This window comes from Ips typographus, linkage group LG2, assembly GCF_016097725.1.
Source record: "Ips typographus isolate SLU linkage group LG2, UJ_Ityp_2.0, whole genome shotgun sequence".
Lineage (NCBI taxonomy): Eukaryota > Metazoa > Arthropoda > Insecta > Coleoptera > Curculionidae > Ips > Ips typographus.
The window spans coordinates 7,059,183-7,084,180 of NC_138423.1; the positions used below are offsets into that span (position 1 = coordinate 7,059,183).

General features: G+C 36.8%; 1 protein-coding gene and 1 long non-coding RNA gene across 2 annotated transcripts in view; both read right to left on the minus strand.

Annotated features, from left to right (window-relative positions):
* LOC145724600 (uncharacterized) lies at positions 1 to 1,553 on the minus strand. Its single transcript, XR_014177050.1, has 3 exons — positions 505 to 1,553; positions 139 to 416; positions 1 to 85 (listed from the first exon to the last, which is right to left on the minus strand). It is a non-coding gene; the product is annotated as an uncharacterized LOC145724600 (long non-coding RNA).
* A 3,674-nt stretch (positions 1,554 to 5,227) lies between these two features.
* Positions 5,228 to 24,998, minus strand: part of LOC145725596 (uncharacterized) — a 67,555-nt gene continuing 47,784 nt past the window's right edge. The window contains exons 4-10 of the mRNA XM_081974400.1: positions 21,991 to 22,155; positions 21,085 to 21,162; positions 9,475 to 9,608; positions 9,281 to 9,417; positions 7,161 to 7,332; positions 6,923 to 7,038; positions 5,228 to 6,865 (exon numbers count right to left, since the gene is read on the minus strand). Coding sequence (XP_081830526.1) covers positions 5,352 to 6,865; positions 6,923 to 7,038; positions 7,161 to 7,332; positions 9,281 to 9,417; positions 9,475 to 9,608; positions 21,085 to 21,162; positions 21,991 to 22,155 — 2,316 coding nt within the window. The 3' untranslated portion in view covers positions 5,228 to 5,351. The remainder of the gene's footprint in view (positions 6,866 to 6,922; positions 7,039 to 7,160; positions 7,333 to 9,280; positions 9,418 to 9,474; positions 9,609 to 21,084; positions 21,163 to 21,990; positions 22,156 to 24,998) is intronic.

A 24,998-nucleotide genomic window follows, 5' to 3' on the forward strand; every position in this document is an offset into this window, starting at 1 on the left:
AGCAAAGATTTTATAATGCTATCAATTTGATTAAAATGAACCATCACTAGTCTGGACATCTTTTGGCAAATTGATCAACCAAAACCTGGAATTTGAAAAGATTGCTCATGTAATGCCTAGTAAATAGAGTTTTGATACCTTATCCTTATTACATTGTTGTCATTCAAATATTGTGATGGTTGGCTTCTTAAATTTGGTTTAGTTGGTAACTGGAAGCAATGGAAGTTGTGATTCATCTTGTTTAAACTATCTTTCAAACTTGCAGTGGTCACTATTACTTACATTATCTTCTATAAATACCTCATTATCATTGACCAACTTGTAGTTCCGAAGGACTTTCCTAAACTGTATGGGAACAGTTCCCTACACTAAATCGGGTGGGCCACTTCCTAGAGCCACTATTATTAGTTTTATTTCTGTAATATGTTACAATACAGTCCTCCAGAAAACTTCTTCTCGAAGAAAATCTGGGGTGCAAAAAAACTACCCAAATGGTAACCTCACCTGCTCGAGTGGTGATCTTGATCACCCGGTGCACTCTGCTATTTTCCTTCCCAAGAAAATTCAACTCAAGACAACTCCGGAGCCTAAATAGTTCCTCAATCGGATCTCTGGGAAGAATTGATTTGACAGAGTCAACGTAGACTGACTCTTGGAAAACCGATAAGAATGGACCTGGAATGTAAGGGGACTAAAATAACAACCAGAGAATGTCCAAATAATCGAAAAGGAGATAACAGCCCATGGATAGGATTACTTCCAGAGTATACCAGGCAATAATATTTATTTTTTCAGGCCATGCAGAGGAAATCATTAACGGTGTCGCGATAATAGTGCCCCAGAAATTGCAGAATTTTGTTTATGGTTATGATGTAGTCAGTGTTGATAACAATTCTATATGTATATGAACACTGTATTAGTTTATAAGTCAATTGTCATGTGTGTCATGTACAAGATGTCAAGGGTAGTAGTTGTACGAAGTCATGCGTGCCATGTCATGTATTTTGTTTAAACACTGATTTAAAGTGCAATAAAACCATTAAAGTTAAGTTATCTTTTATTGAAAACTACATACAAAGAATGAACAAATCACAGGTTATGGGCCCAGTGACGGAATGTGTTGTCTGAGGAAGTAAATAGTGGTTAATCGAGTAAAGGATAACTTTGGTGGTAGTGTCTATTGCATCAGCAGCGGATCTATAAGGAAGTGTTATAAAATGGCGTCGATGGGAGCACCAATTGGTGGAATTAAGCAGTTCGATGGTACAGGCTACTCCAACTGGGAATTCCGAATGAAATTGTTGCTTGAGCATCGTGGGGTTTTGGAGATGTTGAGCACAATTCCTCCAGTTGAACCTTCAGAACATGCAACTTTCAAAAAGAGTGATGTAAAGGCAAGGAACTTGATTGTAAATTGTCTAGCAGACAATGTGCTAGGAGTAATCAAAGAAAAAACAACTGCCAAAAAGATTATTGACACTCCTAGGGGAATATATGTACAGTCAGGTGTGGCAAGTCAAGTACAACTGCAGAGACGGTTAAGGAATTTGAAATACTCTGGGAAATCAGCATTAAGTGAGTTTTTGTTGGACTATGAAAAGACAGTCAGTAAACTACCAAATTGTGGTGGGACAATACAAGAAACTGAAGTGATATCTCAACTTCTGGCAGCAGCAAGGAGTTGTTACAGCATTGGATGTGATATTTTCCTAAGACGTTATAGCAGTGAGCTTAGAATTTGTAAAAAGTAAGCTACTGATGGAAGAAGCCAGGCAATCAAAGTTTAATGACCATAGTGGATCTAGTGAACAAGTAGAAACAGCTTTCGCAGCAAGAGGAAACTGGCAACATGGACGAGGACCAAAAGGTAATAAGAAAACTGGTCAACCTAATAAGTTTTGGTATAAGTGCTACAATTGTGGAGTAAGAAGACATAAAAAGATGGATTGTCCAAAACTTAGAAATCAAACTCGAAATTGCAATTTAACTGAGCAAGATGATGATGAAGTTTGTTTTATAACACCTTTAGAACTGTCAATGAATGCTGAAACATTGATAAGTGATGACAATAATATAACCTTTGTAATTGACAGTGGAGCAACCAATCATCTAGTGAAAAGTTGTGTGAGACAATTTTTATCAAATGTCAGAGATGTTAATTTCCGTGTAAATGTAGCAAAGACTGGAGAAGCCATTTTTGGGAAAAGGCAGGGTAATCTTCAGTTACACTTAGAAAGTGCAATAAAACCATTAAAGTTAAGTTATCTTTTATTGAAAACTACATACAAAGAATCAACAAATCACAGTTAATAACAAGATCCTCCGTTTTCAAGGATATTACAATCATTTTGGATGATTTTAACTCCAAAATACGTGGACCTACGTGGACCACCATATCAGAGGATTTGATGGACTGGGTGAGAGGAATTAAAGGGAAGAAAAGCTGTTGTAATTCTGCTTGCAAAGGAAACTTTCCATAATGAACACGTATTTCAAGCATTATCCAGGCAGACTGTTGGAGGTTTATGACTTTAAAACCATATCCTTACAGAAATCGGAGTAATGCTACATAGTTGTGGAGACCAATTTATACAAATCCGCCAAACAAAATTGAGCTTTAATTAAATGTTTTCTGCAGTACATTAATGGTTTCTTGGCTGCGTTTTCTTATGCGCTTAATGTTGTCTTGAAGTCGTGATAGTCGGAAGTATATTGCCAATTCGTCTGATCATGTAATAAAAGTGGTAAAAGTGGATTAAGTGAAACTCGTCTTTGTCTTGAAACAAAGCAGTTTTCATTGGTAAAAGGGGGTAAAAACCTTCTACTAGTAGACAAAAATAATTTTGTCTTTAGAAAATCTAACGGAAATTCTGATAGTGAGCATGAGAAAGTGGATTGCATGATATAATTTTAGCTACAGGAAGAGAACATAAATGCAAGCCACTTACCTATACACGCGTTGTCAGTAAATGGACATCGTGTAATTTGACTAAAGTATCAATTTCCATGTGTTCAAGGGAAATATGACGCCGGAATAACAAAATCGGTGGCGCCGCAAGTGGGGCGCCCTGACGCCCTGGCCGGGCCCGTCGCGGCGTCTTTGGCAGCCATGGATGTTTGTCGAATATTTTCATTTCATCCAGATAAAACCGATTTAATTGGATATATACAGAAAGGGAGATTATTAAAGGCGTCTCTGTGACGATAGAAAACATGTTTTTCTACTATCGATCTTGTACCTTAAGCCGACTGCACTGCAAAATAATTCTACAATCAGTTGCGGTTGAGGACACTCCGAAGCGCGCCAAAATCGCATTGAAATATCCAAATATTAAACGAATTATATACAAGGTGTATAATCAGATTCAAAAATCTGTAAAACTAAATCATTTATCACATTAGACTGTGATTCCATATCCGTTTAGCCAGTGGCAGTTGCCTACTTATTTGTTCTCTAAACTGTTGTTACGGTTTGGGCCTACTATGCTCGATACTTCTGAACGAGCACTCGATTCGGGATGGAATCGAAGCGCCGCAATATCAGGCCGGGCGCGTGTTAAAGTAGGCCACAGTTAGGAAGCGACACCTGAAAGCATCTTTGATATTCGACGCTTCGAATGGTCAGTCCACACAGTTAGAACGATCACGTCCGATCACTAGAGTGGAATGTTATCGATGTGGACGCAAAGGACACTATAGAAGGAATTGCAGACAGCGGTCTTGTTCTCCAAACCCACAGTGCCGACGAAACCAGGACATCAGAACAAATCACCGGAGCTCCTCTGCTAAAAGAAACATTAGGTGTTATAATTGTGGACGTAAAGGACATTACCGCTGGAATTGCAGACAGCAGTCTCGTTTACCGACCCCGCAGAACTGGCGTAACCAGGAGCAGGAAATGAAGAATCCGGAAAGACATTTACCGCGATATGTAGAGGATCGTCAAGCTTTTGATACTTAAGGTACCGGAAAGGACAAATTCATAATAGTTGGTGGATTGGTCAAATCGCGAAGGTGACAAAGAGGCTACAAAAAGAATGAAGAGCAGCCTTTCTAAGGAAAACATAATAAAAGGACAGCGCTCAGACTCTGATTTGAAAGTAATCAGAAGATGGTTGGAGAAGGATTTGAAACCGGATTGGCAACAGATTTCCAGATATGGACCAACAGTAAGGGGTTACTGGTTGCAGTGGAATTCGCTTTGAGTGCGATGACTTAATTACTCGCAAATGGGAAAGTCCAGACGGAAAACGCTTTGTTTACCAAACAATAGTGCCCAATTCCTGCAAAGAGAATGTGCTGCGATAACTACATGACAGTCGCGGAGAAGGACACTTTGGAGTAAACCAGACTTTGGCTAGAATAAGAGATCGATTTTACTGGATTAACTTCAGAAAGGACGTTGAGGAATGGTGTAAACGGTGTGACCAGTGTTCGTTACAGAAGGGATCCAGCACAATTCGGGAACTTGAGGGAGATAAGATGAAACCAAACAACGACCGTATGAAGATGACACTGGACCATAACCAGCTGGTGGCAATTATAAGGAAAGTGATGCTGTGTGGATGTTTCAACCCAGGAGGAGCAAAGGATTAAGTCAAAGATGGCAACGACACTGGGAGGGACCTTACAATGTGGTAAAAAGGTTAAACGACGTCGCGTACAGAGTCCAACGCAGCCCTAAAGACAAGATGAAAATTGTCCATCTGGACATACTCAAGAAATACCAGGGACTAGATGAAGTGTTATGGTTTGGGCCTACTATGCTCGATACTTCTGAACGAGCACTCGATTCGGGATGGAATCGAAGCGCCGCAATATCTGGCCGGGCGCGTGTTAAAGTAGGCCACAGTTAGGAAGCGACACCTGGAAGCATCTTTGATATTCGACGCAAATCGCGAAGCCTTTTGCGGTCATTCTAGAACGAGGTTTGCGAATATAAAAGAAGCGGTGTCGACGGCGGGAGTGGTGAATTTGGGAACGTGGTAAAGTTTATATAGTGGAATAATTGTGGAATTGTAGTAGTGTTTTTAGTAGCTGAATTAGTTATTGTACGGAGTGTTTTGAAGTGTTAATACATTTATTAATTGTTGAGTTAAATTGACTTGGGAAAATCGTAACACTATTAAGGAACGGATTTAATGTGCCCAACTTGATGGGTTTAATTTTGCCCGAATACTTATGTAACTACTTCTACACTTGTGGAAAGGAAAATAAGTCACAACACTCACTAGGCAATATTTTATTTAAAATACATTTACAAAATATTTTACACAACCATCATCGACTAAACTTAAAACTAGACGTCTACCCTAACACATTAGAATATGGCTTATTCGATTGAGTATTCTTTAGTATCCGGACAGTATCGCTTGCGTTTGTCCATGTTGCTGCTGATGTCTGTAGCCGCGATTTGCTTCTGTATATTGCACTTGGGGGACTGCTTCATACCTTTGTTGCGATCGTTTATTGGCATTCACGTAATTGTGATTGGTTGGACTCAGAACTGGTTCGAGCACATAGCGTGGTCGGGAATATGCTGTATAACCATAATCTCCGGCCGAACCAAATCCAGTTGGAAAGGCTCGTACTGGTAAATTGGGCAATGTTGGGCTCAACGCCTCGTTTAACGTCACATCGTACTCATTTAAGTCTAAAGGATCCTTTAGATTTTTAGGTGTTGTGTGACTTAACTTGTAAGTTTGCAGTCGGGATGATTCAGGAGAAATTAGCTCAGGAGCGCTCGGTGGATATTTAGATCTAACAGGGACTATCACTGGAGATGGTTTGAAAAGAGGTTTAGGTCGGTCATCAGTTTTTGAGAATTCTCTGATTGGTTCCAGTTCTTTACTCTGCTCCTCATCGACATAGTCAGGTTCCTGTTCTTCCACCCTGGACTCTTGGGAATCGTTTTCCAAGACTGCTTTATCTGCAGCTTTAAGTCCGATTGGGTGCAGTCCTCTACCATTGTATGGACTTCCACCTCTGCTGGGCAGGAAAGGTCTTTTTATAATTCGCATTACTGATTCTTTACGAACTGGAGCCTCTGATGTTGTTGTAGTTGTCGTGGTCGTCGTAGTAGGGCTAGATGTAGTAGTAGTAGTGGAAGTTCTTCTATCATTTTTACTAGTCAACTTCTCTTCTTTTTTCACCGTTTCTTCCAAATAGTCAGCGTCATCATATTCTTCTTCAACAACTTCAGCAGGTTTCTTCATGTTAGCTCGATACCGGTTACGTAATGTTTCAAATCGTGGCTTTGTTGGAGTTTTGGTAGTTTCTTCAGTTTCTTCTGGTTTTCGGGTTCGCGACCGTGATACGTTGGACGGTGACCTACTTTCTTCACTTTTATTTTTTTCCCGCTTAACTTCAGGTCTTCTATTTCTAACAGTCGCAGTCGGACGCCGTTTTACAGGCACTGGTTCTTCATACTCTTCATCTTCATACTCTTGTTCTTCTTGTACAGGCGGGGTGGTGGTGGTGGTGGTAGTAGTCGTAGTAGTAGTTGCAGACTTAGCGCTTCCTATAGCTTTGTACGCGTACTTGTCGGCAGCATTCTTGGGAACCGGTAAATTAATCCTGGGTGCTACCCTCGGTCTGTCGTATATAGTTCCAGTAGCTGATTTAATTATTGGTCTACCATCGCTGCTTACCGGCCCTTCATTGTCCCTGTTCTGTTTTTTTCTAGGCCGTTGCTCATAAGTGTGACTATCGTCAGACTCGGGTATTTCATCTTCTTCATAGTCTTGGACAGGTCGGCGGTTGTTTTTCTTACGATCGCTAGGTCGTTTTCTATTCCGATCTTCGGCTGGTTCTTCATCATCTGGTGGATTTTTGCGACGTTCCTCGTTTTTTGGTCGTTTAGGTGCTATTAATATCAAAGTCACTTTATTAAGACCATCACGTATACGTAATCATAACCTACCTTGAACTTCTTCGTCTTTAGCTCGATCGTCCGCTACCTCTTCGTCTTCATACTCTGGCTTTCTTCTGCCTTTATTTCGTCTTCGATTACGGTATGGCCTACGTCGACTTTCGTATCTAAGAGAAGAATTTCAGATGTATCGTTCAATTGGTAGCTTCACTTGTGTGTTTTTTTTTAATTGTTTATTTCATGCTATAACCTTCAACCAAAGTACAATAAATGACGAATGGCCTATTACCTTTCGTCTTCATATTCCTCATAATCATCGTCGTAGACGCGAACAGGTCTTCTCGGTCTTTTTCGTCTCAATCTAGGTCTTTCGTCGTAATACTCTTCATCATCATAGTATTCGTCGTCGTAGTATTCTACAGGCGGTCTTCTACGACCAGGTCGGTAAGGGCGTCGAGCACCTAAAAGTCAAACGAATCACTATAAAGTGTACAAAATTAGACTATAGTTGTAAATTTATCAAGAAAAAAGAAGGTAGAACAGGATTAAAGTAGATGTCAGTAGTATCATCACTAAATATGGGATATCGAATGGGACAGAATAAAATAATCAGAATGGTATGCTACGCCGATGATGCAGCTAATTTCGCAGAAACGGAAGACGATCTACAGAGACAACTACACAAATTCTGCCAGGTCAGCCAAGCGATGAACATGACCATATCTATAGAAAAAACGAAAAGCATAACATTTGCTAAAGATTCCGTAAGATGTAAGCGGGTAGTTCAGGACAAAATCACCGATCAAGTCTCACAATTCAAATATCAGGATATGGATCGGTCGAGTTATCACGACCCAGTGAAGGACCTAAGAAGCCAGATCAACAAAGCGTCTGCCATGTCGGGCTGGCTACTTAAGGCAGAACGAATACATGCGAAAGGATAGCAAGGTCAGAATCTATATGACTTGTATCAGGCCAATCATGACATACGGAATAGAAACCAGAGAAGAAACCAACACAACGAAAAGAATGCTTCGAGTAGCCAAAATGAAAACGCTCAGGACTATAATGGGAAAAACAAGAATAGACCGAATTAGGAACACTGACATTAGGGAACAATGCAAGACCTCGTAAGATGGGGGAGACAAAGAAAAAGATATTGGTACGCTCGCGTAAGAAGAATGGAAGAGGGAAGACTGCCACGCATCGCACTTGAAGGGAAACCAATAGGAAAAAGAGCACCCGGAAGACCACCTAAGAAATGAAAGGACAGCTGGCAGTCCACCTTCCAGGAACTGATCTAGAGGAACCTGCAAAACAGATCGCGAGATCTTAAATATGAATAAGAAGAAGAAGATATTTACTTAACAGCACAGAATTAATAACCAGATATTTTACGCGCTGAAGTTGAAGCAGCTCAACGAAAGTTAAACCCAAAAAAACTGCAAGATCTGGAAATCAGGAATCTGTCCAACTTACTGGGTAACATCAATCTTCGTGCCAATCTACCTTTCATCTATTAGCAGAAGGTTTTGACAAAGTGAAGGGGAACAAACTCTGGAGTATAATGACGGAGATGGCAATACCTGATCATCTCGTCTACCTTATTGGCAATCTATACCCATCTGCACATAAGTCAAAATAAAAGTAAAACATAGCTTGAGTAACTTTGTTTCAGCATTCATAAAGGAGTACGACAAGGCTGCATTCTCTCGCCTGTTTTGTTTAATCTATATGCAGAATGGATTACTCTCAAAGCCACGAGTGACTAGAATGATGATGATATCTAGCCTTCTCTGCAAGAGTCTGCAAATCAATACGTCAAAAAGTAAAAGATTACACCACCCCGAGATGTGTTGGTGGAATTGAGGTGGTGAAGAAATTACATACCTAGGCGCAAAAATCACTTACGAAGGTAGCTGTGTGGAAGAAATAAGATGAAGAATCGCTATGGGTTAAACTATCCGAGTATAGAAAGATAACGGAATCTCCAGAAACACCAAAACAATGATGGTCAGGACGTTCGTGTTTCCCATTGTCACCGACGCTGCGAAGTCATGGACGCTTAAATTTCACCTATCTGGAAACTATGATCCATGATAACTGGGACCACTCACAGGAGGTCAGGTGTAGAATAGAGAAAGTAAGGGCCACCTTCAACCAGATGGTTAAAGCCTGAAGAAGGACTTAGGAAGTAATGAACCACCAAGAGAAGAGAAAGCTTGAGTACTTTAAACAAATTATGAGGAACGAAAGCAAACATCTCCTTTTAATGTCTGTTTCCAAGGGCAACAGGAAGAAGAAGAATATGATTGCTTCATTCCAGTTCGTCATCATATCCAGGATGATCGCCAATATTCGGAACAAATACCACTTCACGAGGAAGAAAACGAAGTTAAGTCTACTCACCCGGTGGTCGTCTTGATGCTAATGGTGTAATAGGGTTGGCAGCGGCAGCATCCGGCGACGCTGTAGTATAAATTGCCGCCTTCAAGTCAACGGGAGCACTGGTGGTGGTGCTCTGGGCTGTATACAGGGCGTCATTTCTGCAAGAGCACTTGGTTACTAATTAAGCTTGTACGACAAGTGAAAATCGCTTTTACCTGTGCCAAAACTTTTTCGAGTTTTGGCAGTCGACTTCGGAAACGAACTGGCAGATGAAGGTTTTTTGATCAAAGGCAGTATAGTTGGCACATAAAAAGTCGTATCTCGTTCCGAAAAGGCAATGATGATAAACCTGGAAATATTTATAGTTTTTACAATAATTAGTGGTAAAGGACAGATATAACGTGGCTTGTTAAGGGGTATATCAAGTGGCAAACGGTTTCGTTAATCAGTTTCACGTTATGCATTGATATGGTAAAGGAGACAGGACATGTGGGTAGTATTTTAAGAATGGTAAATGGTTGAAAACATTCAATTGACTGCAAGTTGTTGATACAGGAGCTGATATGAACATACTTAAATCAGAGATAGCTCAGGTTATTATTACCTTTTATAGAGAAGTTTAAACTTAGTCAAGACCAAGTCCTGCTCTCCAAATAGCAGAGATTACAAATGAGCTCAGTGACTTAAATTAGTAGATATGCTTATCTTCTAGAAAGTTTTGGTGAGATGAAAGAACAATATTAAATCAAGATTAAAGAAAATATTGATCTAGTAGTGTAACCTCTTAGGAAAATCCTTCAGAGCCTAAACAAAGTAATTATAAGTTGTCAGCTAGAATTAATGGAGCTCAAGTCTTTTCCATTTTGTATGGAAACAAGGGATTTTACCAGATAAAATTGGCTTAAGAAAGTTACTTACTTACTAAATTCAATGCAGGACACTATGGTCGATATTGCAACTTACGTGTACTATATGGGTTATGTTCTGCACCAGGGGCCTAATTCTTGAAAGCAGCGAACGGAATTCTCAAGAAAACTGTTGATAGAATGTGACAGAAGAAGCTGATTTTACACGTTTTTTCTTCATAATTCCTTTCCCTCGTTTCAAGAATACCCACCCTGGAGGTGTTCCACAGAATGTTCACTGACACATTCAAAGACTTACATTGATGATGTCATAGTGTGGGAGTTGATGATGATAGATTGAAGGCAGTATTTGAAAGAGCTAAAGTGCTAATGTGAGATTCAACGAAAACTAGTGTAAGTTTGGTGTACCCGAAGTAAAGTACCTAGGACATATATTTACCAGATGTAAAGTAGTCACTACATTCATAAAGCATATAAGGGAACTGTTTACCAGATATATTAACGGAAAACGAACACAAAAAGGGAAACAAGGAAGATTGTTCTAACTATAGGTGTATATCTGTTACCAGTACAATGAGCCGTCTCTATGGGAAAATTCTCAGAAAGTTTATAGAGGAAGCGTACAGTCCTCTGGAAATTGAAGAACAAGCAACAATTGGTTTTCGAGCCGGTCGCTCTTGTCTGGACCACATATTTAGCCTTGTCCAACTAAACGAAATTGTCGATCTTCTAAGATCAAATTGAAAAACAAAATCTCAGACAGCTTTCCGGTTACGAAGGGCTTAAGGCAGTGCTGTTGTCTCTCTCCTACACTATTTAAAATCTATCTGAACGAAGCTTTGAGGCGATGGAGAAGATCATGTAGTGGGATGAGCAAACAAATAAGTGATGACAGAACTTTATACACCCTGCACTTTGCAGATGATCAGGTTGTTATCGCACAAGACAAAGAGGACCGAAGAATGGGGGCTGTCGGTAAACCGTTCCAAAACCAACTATCTATGTATTGAAGACGACAGAGATGACCTTTATCCACAAGCTGCTGCTGTACTGAATATACATACCTGGGGACAAAAATTGATAACGGAGGTCGTACAGAGAAAGAAATAGAGGGCGAATTGTCAAAGGGAAAAAGGTGATAGGCTACCTGAACTAGATCCTGTGGTCCAAAGGTATCTCTCGAGAAAAGAAGCACCTCTTATACAACTAAATATTCAAAAGTATAGTGCTGTACGGATGTGAAACCTGGAAATTAACAACAAATTTAGAGCGTCGGCTACTATCTTTAAAAATGGACTTTTGGCGTAGATCAGCAGGAAGGTCGAGATTGGAAAAAATAACGAATGACAAAATTAGGGAAATTATGAAGGTAGAGACTATAGTAGAAGAGATCCAACGTGGACAACTAATATGGTATGGACATGTGGAGAGGATGGAAGATACTAGAATACCTAAGCAGATAGAGAAGAAGACAGAAAAGAGGAAGACTCAGGGCGACATGGACTGGCGGAATAAAGAAAGCTAGGTCGGAACGAAACCTGCAACCAGGGGACTGGGAAGACAGAAGAGGCTGGAGGCTCGGAACCAGAAGGCGGAGGACGCTATGAAACCGGCTATACAGGGTGGTCCAGTTTTAAGTGTCAATAATTCACCATTTGATAGCTAATCAAAAAATAAAGTTGACTTGCATTATGTCATTTTTCTGAAAAACGTTTCCTAAGGAAGATACAGTCCTCCAAATTTCAATTTAAAAAATCGTTTTATATTTTAAAACTGAACATCCAAGACTTGTGAAAGTCCAAATTTGTACTGAATAGTCTAAAAACTTTTTTACTACTAGGAATGGTCTTATGATTCGCTTTCTCAGACTGCCATCCTGGTTGAGTGTCTGAAACTGGCATTCAAGAACTAAAAAAGTCCGGAAATCAAGACAAAGATTGTATTGTGCATGAAACTCATTTTTTACTACTAAAAATAATATAAAAGTTGACTTTTAATGCTAGAACTGACTTTACTAGGACTCCAAAAGGTCCAAAAGTATATTTTCAAGACTTTAATTGGTGTACAACTCAATTTTCTGGACGGGACAACAAGTCTAGAAGTAAATTAAATTTTCGGACATTTTATTTCTAAAAATTAGTTCTCAAGACTATTATTATAGCATTTGGTACCAAAATTTTTTACTTTTATTACTAAAGAAACTTGACTTTTGGAAATAGTCTTAAACTCGATTTTTCAGACTTAAAAAGCACTAAAAACAGTCTGAATTTCTTAGAGGTGCTACAATTTATTGCACCTATGAGTGTAGAAGTCAATTTAATAGTGAAGAAGCTTGAAATAACATTTTCAAGATTATGGTCAGTGGACAAACTGGCTTTTAGGCCTGATAAGTCAAAAACTTTGAAAAGATAGTCTTGAAACTCGATTTGAGGCACTGAAAACAGCCTTAAAACACTAAAAACAGTCTAGTTTATTAAGAAATACCCGAATTTTTAGCACTGAGGTGTCTAGAAGTCGATTTAATAGTGACAAAGCTTGGAATGCTATTTTAAGTCTATGAAGAATGTAAAAATTGTTTTTTAAGTTTGCTACTTAATGTCAATAACTTGGTGAAGATAGTCTTGAAACTCGATTTTCCAAGCTAAAAGCAGTTTTGAAGCACTAAAAATAGTCCAGAATTCGAAGAAAATGAAAAGCAAAGTAAAAAGAATGAAAAGTTCGTTTTTAAAACAATTTTCATGAATCTAATGTTAATGTCCTGCATCTAAGACTATTTTCAAGACTAAAATATTGAAATTTGTCTTCAAATTATGAAAACTTACTTCAAATGCAAATTTTAAGCTTCTGATGTCACTTTTTATTAGTTAAGTCACATTTTGGGGTTCAAGTCAATTTTTAAGGTTTAAATGTATGAATTTGTTGTAACAAATTCTTGAAAAAGTAGTTTTTATGTCTACAAGTCAATTTTCAGTATTAAAGTCACTCGATTTGCATGAAAACTGGTTACAAACACAATTTTTAAGCTTCTGAAATTTTTATCTTTTCTAATTCAATTTTCAAAACTAAAGTCTTTTAGTTTGTCTGGAAACTATGAAAACTGGCTACAATAATATTTTTTAAACTTCTTAAGTGAATTTTCCGTTTCCAAGACAATTTTTAAGTTGGGTTGGGTTAGTTTTGGGTCTTCGACCGTAATATCGTGTAATATAGTAAATAGTGCTTGTTCCAAATTTGATCAATATTGCTCCAACGGTCTGACAGTTATGACAAAAAACCGATTTTTTAAACAGAAATTTGAAGGACTGTATTTTCCTTAGGAAGCGCTTTTCAGGAAAATGGCATAATGAATGTCAACTTATTTTTTAATTGGCTATGAATTGGTGAATTATTGACATTTAAAACTGGACCACCCTGTATATGTATAAGTAGTCACTCCACGTTGGACTCCTTAATTACACTCTAAAATCTTTAAATCAACAAATAGATCAATGTGTTTCATAATAATACTCTAAATATGTGCAAAAAGTATGGTCCATACGTCTGCTGACTTCGTGGTGACTGAGAATTGCGGTTGCAATGGACTACTTAGACACTTATGCACGTTACTTAAACTGATACAAAAAACTTTGTTGCAAAATATTCATTAGTAGATTGCTTGTGGTTTTATCATTTTTCAATAGGTACGCAATCACAAATGTTTTTTCTGCTATTACCGTTTATAAGGATTTCGTCATATGCATGTTTATTTTGCTCTTAAGGTGCGATGAAAAGATTTTTTTCGGATTTTTAACAATTGTATAATTAATTCCTAAAACTGTTCAATAAACATGCTGGAATAACTTAACCTTTTAATTCAACGACTCGAAAGCGATGGGTTAAAAATCCGGTTCTACTGCAAGGCTACTTATATAATTTTTATTTTAGCTATGGCGAATATGAGGTAATTACCCGAAATACTAAACACTGAAGTAAATAGTTGACTGTAAAATGTCAAAAGAACTTAATTGAATTTTACTTTCAAATTACGTAATTTTTAGAAAACTTCTTCGAATTTCTTTTTTTACTAACATAAATCATTCGTTTTCACTGTCATAAGAAGGTTACACAGTTTGGAAAAAGCGAATTTAGGACATCATCATTAGTATGCAGATTTGTAAATTATGTTATTAGATTCTGCCAAAGCTTCCAAAATTAAAAAAAATATATATTGTTTTATAATATGTGTCTGACATACAAGGACAAACCAGAATAGATTATTTGAGCCGGCTTAAGCAATTAAATTATTTGGTTTCTCTTAAATGTAACCTGAACTTCACTTAACAAGAATGTTGTAGTTGAGAATCCTCAAATCATTCATTAGAACCGAACAGCTTTCGAATGTGTCTCTCATCACAAGCTAATTGAAATCTTCAGTGTTCAGATCAGAAGTGTTAGAGAGAAGGATGTATCTTGTCCCTCTCCTCTTTAATATAACATGACACTGGCTGACGATATGATCGTGGTTGCCAAGAACCCACATCTTCAGAATATGACAGATCTCATCGTTAGTTTGCACACAACGTTGTCAAGACAAGGCACCAAGACAACCTTCAACCTTTGTAGAAGGCGTACCGCCTGTAGTTCACTGATTTTTTCCCTGTGAAGTGGATCCTCGATCTTTTTGATGGTCTGCCCAGGGGTCTTCTTCCTGTTCGTATGTTATCCCTGACGATTCGTGTTAATCTATCTTCATTCATCCTGCTGACGTATTCCAGTGTCTTCGTCGAGCTCTACACCATTTTTTACGATATCGCTGGTGTCAGTTCATCTTTGTTGTTCTGAGTATTCTTTTCGTGTATCGGCTCTTATCTCTGCTCCGTAGGTCATTACTGTCCTTCTACTTCTTATTGTGCCCTGTCAGGTCCCCCTGACGAGGGCGAGTTGATCCCTGTCTTCAGCCACTCTAAACAATTGTTTGACGCTATGTATGCCTGTCCAGTCCCGGATGTTCTTTAACCAAGAGATTTGTTTTCTTCCTACGCCCCTACGGCATTCTATTTTGCCCTTCATTATAAGCTGTAGGATCCGGTAGCAATTTCCGCTGAGAATATAACCTTTTCCTTCCAAATTTCCTCGGCTGGAAATCTTCCAACCCAGGTAATCGAAATCTACGACTCTACGTCATTAATTACTAGTTTACATCTTATTGGGTCTTTTGCTTGGTGTTGGTGGTTTTCGATTTATGGTTATCGATTTTGTTTTAGATTTCGAGATTTCCATGTTCCATTTCCCGTCTTCCTTGTTGAAATTTTTGCAGATTGTCTTCGGTTTCGAACTTTTATTTTCGTATTGCCCATTCTGTATCCCAAAGCAGTCTCCTTGACTCCTGATCCTGATATTGCTTATTTCTCCAATTAATTCAGAGTTTACTCTTATTTGGGTAGTGTTTCTGAGTGCCTTGTTGTTTTTCATTCAGGACTTAGTTTGGTAGCTAAAATGCTGGTAAATAGTTTCATCGCTGAGCTTAGGAGGGTAATGCCTCTATAAGAAGGGTCAGTTCTTTCTCCTTCCTTAAATAAAGGGATTGTTGGGCTTTTTCTCCATTCTTCAGGAATTTTACCGTTCTTTATAATGTCGTTAGACAGTTTTGTTAGTTCTTGGGTTAGTAGGTCTCTTCCATATTTAATGAATTCCTTATGTATCCGGTTTTGGTTTGGTGTCTTTCGATTCTTAAAATTTTTTGTATCTACTTCTACTTCCTCTCCTGTTATAACTACTATATTGGGTGTCGTCTTGTTCTGGTTATACAGGGTGGTCCAGTTTTAAGTGTCAATAATTCACCATTTGATAGTTAATCAAAAAATAAGTTGACTTGCATTATGTCATTTTTCTGAAAAAGGTTTCCTAAGGAAGATACAGTCCTCCAAATTTCAATTTAAAAAATCGTTTTATAGTTTAAAACTCAATATCCAAGACTTGTGAAAGTCCAAATTTGTACTGAATAGTCTAAAAACTTTTTTACTACTAGGAATGGTCTTATGATTCGCTTTCTCAGACTGCCATCCTGGTTGAGTGTCTGAAACTGGCATTCAAGAACTAAAAAAAGTCCGGAAATCAAGACAAAGATTGTATTGTGCATGAAACTCATTTTTTACTACTAAAAATAGTATAAAAGTTGACTTTTAATGCTAGAACTGACTTTACTAGGACTAAAGAGAGTCCAAAAGTATATTTTCAAGACTTTAATTGGTGTACAACTCAATTTTCTGGACTGGACAATAAGTCTAGTAGTAAATTAAATTTTCGGACTATTTTATTTCTAAAAATTAGTTCTCAAGACTATTATTGTAGCATTTGGTACCAAAATTTTTTACTTTTATTACTGAAGAAACTTGACTTTTGGAAATAGTCTTAAACTCGATTTTTCAGTCTTAAAAAGCACTAAAAACAGTCTGAATTTCTTAGAGATGCTACAATTTATTGCACCTATGAGTGTAGAAGTCAATTTAATAGTGAAGAAACTTGAAATAACATTTTCAAGACTATGGTCAGTGGACACACTGGCTTTTAGGCCTGATAAGTCAAAAACTTTGTAAAGATAGTCTTGAAACTCGATTTGAGGCACTGAAAACAGCCTTAAAACAGTCTAGTTTACTAAGAAATACTCGAATTTTTAGCACTGAGGTGTCTAGAAGTCGATTTAATAGTGACAAAGCTTGGAATGCCATTTTAAGTCTATGAATAATGTAAAAATTGTTTTTTAAGTTTGCTATGTCAATAACTTGGTGAAGATAGTCTTGAAACTCGATTTTCCAAGCTGAAAGCAGTTTTAAAGCACTAAAATTAGTCCAGAATTCGAAGAAAATGAAAAGCAAAGTAAAAAGCACGAAAAGTTAGTTTTCAAGACAATTTTCATGAATCTAATGTCAATGTCCTGCATCTAAGACTATTTTCAAGACTAAAATATTGAAATTTGTCTTCAAATTATGAAAACTTATTGAAATGAAAATGAAAAATGATTTGCATGAAAAGTCAATTTTCAAAACTAAAGTCTTTCAGTTTGTCTGGAAACTATGAAAACTGGCTACAATAATATTTTTTAAACTTCTTAAGTGAATTTTCCGTTTCCAAGACAATTTTTAAGTTGGGTTGGGTTAGTTTTGGGTCTTTGACCGTAATAACGTGTAATAAAGTGCGTGTTCCAAATTTGATCAATATTCCTCCAACGGTCTGACACTTATGACAAAAAAACGATTTTTTAAACAGAAATTTGAAGGACTCTATTTTCCTTAGGAAGCACTTTTCAGGAAAATGACATAATGAATGTCAACTTATTTTTTAATTGGCTATGGATTGGTGAATTATTGACATTTAAAACTGGACCACCCTGTATAAGTAACCAGTCCATTGTTCTTTGTTGATGCTTTTGATTTCCATGTGTTCAATGACTGATTTCTTTATTCTTCTTAACGTGTTCCATACCTACTCTCTTTTGAGCTCTTCTCTCCTTAGGTTTGCCCAGTATTCCTGTTTAATAAGTCGGACTCTGTTATTGACTTCATTTCGTTTTTGTATTTATATTTGTCCTTTAATTCTCTTGAGTCTGAGTTCTTGTGTCTTATATAAGATTCATTTTTCTCTCTTGTGATTTTTTTACTTTCGGGGTAGGTATACCATGGCTTTGTGTTTACTTTCTTTTTCTTTTCCTGCCTCCAGGCAGGTAGGTAACCTTTCTCTTTTCTCATCCTGGTCTTAGGACCAGGCAATGGCGGAGTTAACCAAGATGGACGATACTTCAAATTATAACAAGCAGATCTACAAGCAAGAGTCAATTTTTTTTCGTTCCACATAGATGACAGCACCTGGGGATAGACACAGATACACACAGAGAAATTTTCAGGTATTTTTAGTGGTCACACATATTTAGATGTGGCCATGCATCGTTTTCAAGAAACAGCTGCGTGCACCGCTGATTGGCACATTCTATACAAGGATAACTGCGTTAAAGTAGTAATTTAACCCAAAATTCAGACTGGGCCGTGACATTGACCCAAAACCGCATTCCATGGTTTCAGTAGATTTGTTTTAGTTGACAATGGAAAATCTTAGAACCCACAACTTTGCTAATTACACAAAAACGTATCCGGTAAAATAAGATTAACCGCTTGTGGTTCCGAATTCATCAAACAATAACAGAAAACAAATACTGAATTATAAAGAGGATTATTTTTGTCTAGTAGTCGAAGAAGATTAATACCAACTCACTAGTATTACTAATAATAATGTAAAATTATCAATTAATCAGAAATGTGTTGTAGAATAGTAGATTATTCAAGGAGTATGTAATGAAAGCGTGAGTAATATAATAAATTATTACTCACGAAGATGTGAGTTCTAGGCAAATTTTAACGGTTTTGACATAAAGCGACAGAAATCACATAATCTAGCTACGCAGTCACGTGACCACTGTCAAAATACCTGTCATATATCTCAAAATTGCGTTTTGTATCGAATACTGCAAGAAAACTTTTTCAACTTTTGAGCACAGTATGTCTGTCAGAGACAAAATTGCTTGTCAAACCCACCTGGAGTAAGAAAACGACTGTTTTAGGCACATTTTTGGAATCTTCATTAAATTTTATATCTAATAACCCGAAAAAACACTACAAGATTTGATACAGTCAGGGAGAAAAGCGGTGTCAAAGTGTGCACTGCCAGAAACAGAGTTTGAAAGGACAGTCAGGGACAAAATCGTGTGTAAAACCAACTTGGACTGAGAAAATGACTGTTCCAAGCACATTTTTGGAATCCTCATAAAATTTTCTATCTATTAGTATAAAAAACATTAGAAAATTTGGTACATTCAGGGAGAAAAGCGATGTCAAAATTTGAACTGCTTGAAACAGAGTTTGAAAGGACAGTCAGAGATAATATTGTCTGTAAAACTAACTTGGAGTGAGAAAATCACGGTTTTAAACACATTTTTGGAATCCTAATTAAATTTCCTATCCAATAACCTGAAAAAAAAACTAAAAGTTTTGGTACAGTCAGTGAGAAAAGTGGTGTCAAAATTTGAACTGCCAGAAACACAGTTTGAAAAGACAGTCAGGGACAAAATCGTGTGTAAAACTAACTTGGAGTGAGGAAATGACTGTTTTAAGCACATTTTTGAAATCCCCATTAAATTTCCTATTTCCTTCCTTTTAAGTGAGAAAATGAATGTTATAAGCACATTTTTGGAATCGTCATCGAATTTCCTATCCATTAGCATAAAAAACATTACAAAATTTCGTACAGTCAGGGAAAAAAGCGGTGCCAAAATTTCAACTGCCAGAAACAGAGTTTGAAAGGACAGTTAGGGACAAAATCGTGTGTAAAACCAACTTGGAGTGAGAAAATTACTGTTTTAAGCACATTTTTGGAATCCTCATTAAATTTCCTATACAGTAGTCTAGAAAAACACTTCAAAATTTGGTACAGTCAGTGAAAAAAGCCAGAAACATAGTTTGAAATGACAGCCAGGGACAAAATCGTGTGTAAAACTAACTTCAAGTGAAAAAATTAGTGATTTAAGCACATTTTAAGATTCTTCATTAAATTTCCTATCCAGTAACCTGAATAACACTAAATGTTTTGGTACAGTGAGGGAGAAAAGTGGTGTCAAAATTTGAACTGCCAGAAACACAGTTTGAAAAGACAGTCAGGGACAAAATCGTGTGTAAAACTAACTTGGAGTGAGAAAATTACTGTTTTAAGCACATTTTTGAAATCCTCATTAAATTTCCTATCCAATAGCATAACAAACACTTCAAAAATTTTTACAGTCAGGGAGAAAAGCGGTGTCAAAGTGTGCATTGCCAGAAACACAGTTTAATAGGACATTCAGTGACAAAATCGTCTTTAAAACTAACTTTAAGTGAGAAAATGAATGTTATAAGCATATTTTTGGAATCTTCATTAAATTTCTTATCTAATAGCATAAAAAAACACTGCAAAAATTGTTACAATCAGGGAGAAAAGCGGTTTCAAAATTTGAACTGCAAGAAACATAGTTTGAAAGGACAGTCAGGGATAAAATTGTCTGCAAAACCAACTTTAAGTGAGAAAATGGCTGTTTTAAGCACATTTTTGGAATCCTCATTAAATTTCCTATCCAATAACCTGAAAAAGAACTAAAAGTTTTGGTACAGTCAGTGAGAAAAGTGGTGTCAAAATTTGAACTGTCAGAAACCCAGTTTGAAAAGACAGTCAGGGACAAAATCGTGTGTAAAACCAACTTGGAGTGAGAAAATTACTGTTTTAAGCACATTTTTGAAATCCTCATCAAATTTCCTATCCAGTAAACTGAAAAAAACTACAAGTATTGGTACAGTCAGGGAGAAAAGCGGTTTCAAAAATTGAAGTGACATTGTACTTGACACATGAAGATAATAGCTATTTATGTAACCAGTTACGAAAAGATCGATTTTGTGTAACGAATGAATGTTTGTAGGGCTAGCGCAGCGAGGTCCTACAATTTGAATGAGTTACACAATAAGACATTTTCGAAACGTTGCATACATAATTTTTTCTAATTTTGACCAAAAAGCGGTAAAAACCATCTTTTAAAGTGATTTAACACAAATATTCACTTTCATAGCACCTTGTATAAACAGTGACAACGACATGTTATGATGGATGTCGCCCATATGTTTCTACGGAAATGCATAAAAACAGGGAGTGATGAAATAAACTTTTCATAACTAGTTACATAAAGTAAAACGTTTTGTCACTCTAATCAGTTTTGAAAAGTGTCACTTTATATGCCAAAATTAGAAAAAAACGTTTACAGACGTTACATTTATGTTTCTATTGCCATTTTACTTTGCCCGCGGTTGGACAAAACCCGTGAATAATAACTCTTTACTCACGGGTAGGTAATGACTGTTATTAACTATTCTCTCTATTATTATTAAACAGTCGTAGAAAAAAAATACTTACTTGGCATTTGTGAGGTACACTAGCATAAAATCCGTCATGCAGTCCGTCGCACTTAAACTCTATTTCTTCTGCTGGTACCTGAAATTACAAAATTAGTTAATATTTTTGTATTTAGTGATTTAAGTTTCACTTTTAAGACTGCCAAACCATTAAAGCAAGAATGATTTAAGTAGACCAAGCTAACCAGGGTGTAACTGGTCGTTTCAGTCATGTAGTGGAACGAAGTATCTGTACATTAATATCTGTTGCTGTCATTTCAATAGCAGATACAAGCTAAAAATATTTTTTTGAAAATTCTCCCGTTTAATTGGTCAATTTCAAAGCAAAACTAAATCATAAACTACAAGACACATGACCTGCTGAAAGCAGTCCAAGTCAGTCTTCTACTCAATTTGCAGGACTGATGATCTTTTTGTTAATTGATATTCTATTGCTTTTATCATTACATCTGAAGACTAGATTTATACCAAATTGAAATTTGGCAAGTATGACTTTTGGGGAAGCTTCAACCATTTTCTTCATCGGATCGGTCAGAAATCAACACGATATCGTCTGCATAACGCAGGTGGTCTGGCTTTTTTCCAATTGTCCAACTTCTTCATAACATTCATTAAACTAAATTATTTTTCATTAAATTGTACCTTCTTTAAGAAGATTAATTACTTGAGCCTTCTCCACAACAAACTTGTTTGGAAATAGCGCTGACTGTCTTTCTACAAGGGGGAGACAGCAAAACCCATGGTGAAGTCAAATTTATATTAGAATGTTCATAATACTAACATCACTAATTAGAAGATGAATAAAACTTATTACAGAGAAAAAGTTTTTGGAACTTACTGCTAATTTACATCCTTTTCAGAGGAGAAAGACATTTAATTTTTGGATTACGTATTAGTTTGTACTTACCCTTTCATAGAAGGGGTACTCAGACAAATTATATCCATTCAACACTTTGGGTAGATTGGGATCATAAATATAGTCAAGCTGGGGATTTCCAGTCAATGTCGGTTCTGAGCTGTTTGAAGAACTCGATGTGCTGTTAGTTGTGGTGGCTTCTGTGCTATTTACTGTCTGGAAACAAATAATATAATTTAGGGTTCTTGTTGGATTTTGTTTTTCTGCATTATCGGGCTTAAAATTCCCTTTTCAACTTATTTATACCTTCCATAAAAAATTGAGTCTTAAAAATGCTTGAGAAATAAACGAAATTGTCCCTTGTCACTGTAAACGTCTAAGGGTCCATCCACTCTTGGACATCCTGTATATATTATATTGAGTTTTTGTACATTTGTAGTTTTCTTAGTCTTAAAACAAATAAAATGTAATGTAAATAATGTAAAAGCCTCTGGCACTTTTTACACGGCTCAGTAGCATTTAACTGGAATTTTCGTATTGAATCTAGAAGCTTTTGACCATTTAAAAGAACTCTTGGAAAGTTGTAGAAGCCTCTGGCACATTTTTAGAAAGTGTACAGTATTATTTAGAGAGCTCTGGCACTCAAAAATGATCCTAGAGGCATCTGAATACAATTTTTGGAAGGATTAAGACCCTTGTAGTCCTCTGACACTTTTTAGAAGGTTGTCAGCAGCACTTGGATGTCTCTGGAAAATTCAAAACAGTTTTAGAGGTTTCTGAAAGTTTAAGTTTAAGTTTAGAGTTTAAATTTTGAGTTTAAGTTTTGAGTTTAAGTTTTGAGTTTGTTTTGAGTTTAAGATCAAGTTTTGAGTTTAAGTTTTGAGTTTATTTTGAGTTTAAGTTTTGAGTTTAAGTTTTGAGTTTAAGTTTGGAGCTTAAGTTTTGAGTTTAAGTTTTGAGTTTGTTTTGAGTTTAAGTTGTGAGTTTATTTTGAGTTTGAGTTTAACTTTAAGTTTTGAATTTAAGTTTAAGTTTTGAAAATAGTCCTCAAGCCCTCGTAACAATTTAAAAGAGTTCTGGGAAAATTTAATACAATTGTAGAGGGCTCTGGAACTTATCAGAAAGTTCTCAGTAGCATTTTTTAGGTCTATGGAACTTTCAAAATGGTCCTAAAAACCTCTGATAATTTAAAACAGTTCTGAGAAAGTTTAAGACTGTTGTAGAGGGCTCTGAAACTTTGCAGAAAGTTCTCAGTAGCATTTAGAAGACTTTGGCATATTCAAAACGGTTCTAGCAGCCTCTGACAAGTTAAAAGAACTCTGGAAAGGTTTAAAATACTTGTAAAAGCTTTTCGCACTATTTTGAAGGCTCTTAATAGCATTTAGAGGTCTATGAAACTTTCAAAATGGTTCTAAATGCCTCTGACAAATTAAAACAGTTCTGTGAAAGTTAAGACAGTTGTAGAGGATTCTGGAACTTTTCAGAAAGTTTTCAGTATCATTTAGAGGTCTTCGACAAATTCAAAAGGGTCTTAGAGGCCTCTGACAGTTAAAATCAACTCTGGTAAGAATTCAGACACTTTAAGAGGCCTCTGGCACTTTTTAGAAGATTTTCAATGGCATTTAAAAGTCTATGGAACTTTCAGAACGATCCTAGAGGCCTCCGACAATTTAAAACAACTCTTGGAAGGTTCAGACACTTGTAGAGGCCTCTGACACTTTTCAGAAAGTTCTCAGTATCATTTAGAGGTATTTGGCACATTCAAAATGCTCTTAGAGGACTCCGACAGTTTAAAACAACTATGATAAGGCTTAAGACACTTGTAGAGGCCTCTGGTACTTTTTAGAATGTTCTCATTAGCATTTGAAAGTCTATGGAACATTCAGAACAATCCTAACGGCCTCTGACAATTTAAAACAACTCTGGGAAGATTAAGACACCTGTAGAGGGCTCTGGCATTTTTTAAAAAGTTCTCAGTAGCATTTAGAGGTCTTTGGAACATTCAAAATGATCTTAGAGGACTCCGATAGTTTAAAACAACTCTGATAAGGCTTAAGACACTTGTAGAGACCTCTGGCACTGTTTAGAAGGTTGTTAATAGCATTTACAGGTCTATGGAACTTTCAAAAAGATCTTAGAGGCCTCTGACAGTTAAAATCAACTCTGGTAAGAATTCAGACACTTGAATAGGCCTCTGGCACTTTTTAGAAGATTTTCAATGGCATTTAAAAGTCTATGGAACTTTCTGAACGATCGTAGAGGCCTCTGACAATTTAAAACAACTCTTGGAAGGTTCAGACACTTGTAGAGGCCTCTGGCACTTTTCAGAAAGTTCTCAGTATCATTTAGAGGTATTTGGCACATTCAAAATGATCTTAGAGGACTCTGACAGTTTAAAATAACTCTGATAAGGCTTAAGACACTTGTAGAGACCTCTGGCACTTTTTAGAAGGTTCTTAATAGCATTTACAGGTCTATGGAACTTTCAAAAAGATCTTAGAGGCCTCTGACAGTTAAAATCAACTCTGGTAAGAATTCAGACACTTGAAGAGGCCTCTGGCACTTTTTAGAATATTCTCATTAGCATTTGAAAGTCTATGGAACTTTCAGAACAATCCTAAAGGCCTCTGACAATTTAAAACAACTCTGGGAAGATTAAGACACCTGTAGAGAGCTCTGACATTTTTTAAAAAGTTCTCAGTAGCATTTAGAGGTATTTGGCACATTCAAAATGTTTTTAGAGGCTTCTGACAGTTGAAAACAACTCTGATAAGGATTAAGACACTCGTAGAGGCCTCTGGCACTTTTTTCAATAGCATCTAGAGGTCTGTGGAACTTTCAAAATGGTCCTAAAGGCCTGTGGCAATTTAAATCATTTCTGGGAAAATTTAAGACAGTTGTAGAGGTTTCTGAAGCTTCTCAGAAAGTTCTCAGTATCATTTAGAGGTCTTTGGCACATTCAAAACAATCTTAGAGGCCTCTGGCAGTTAAAATCAACTCTGGTAAGAATTCAGACACTTGAAGAGGCCTCTGGCACTTTTTCTCAATAGCATTTTAAA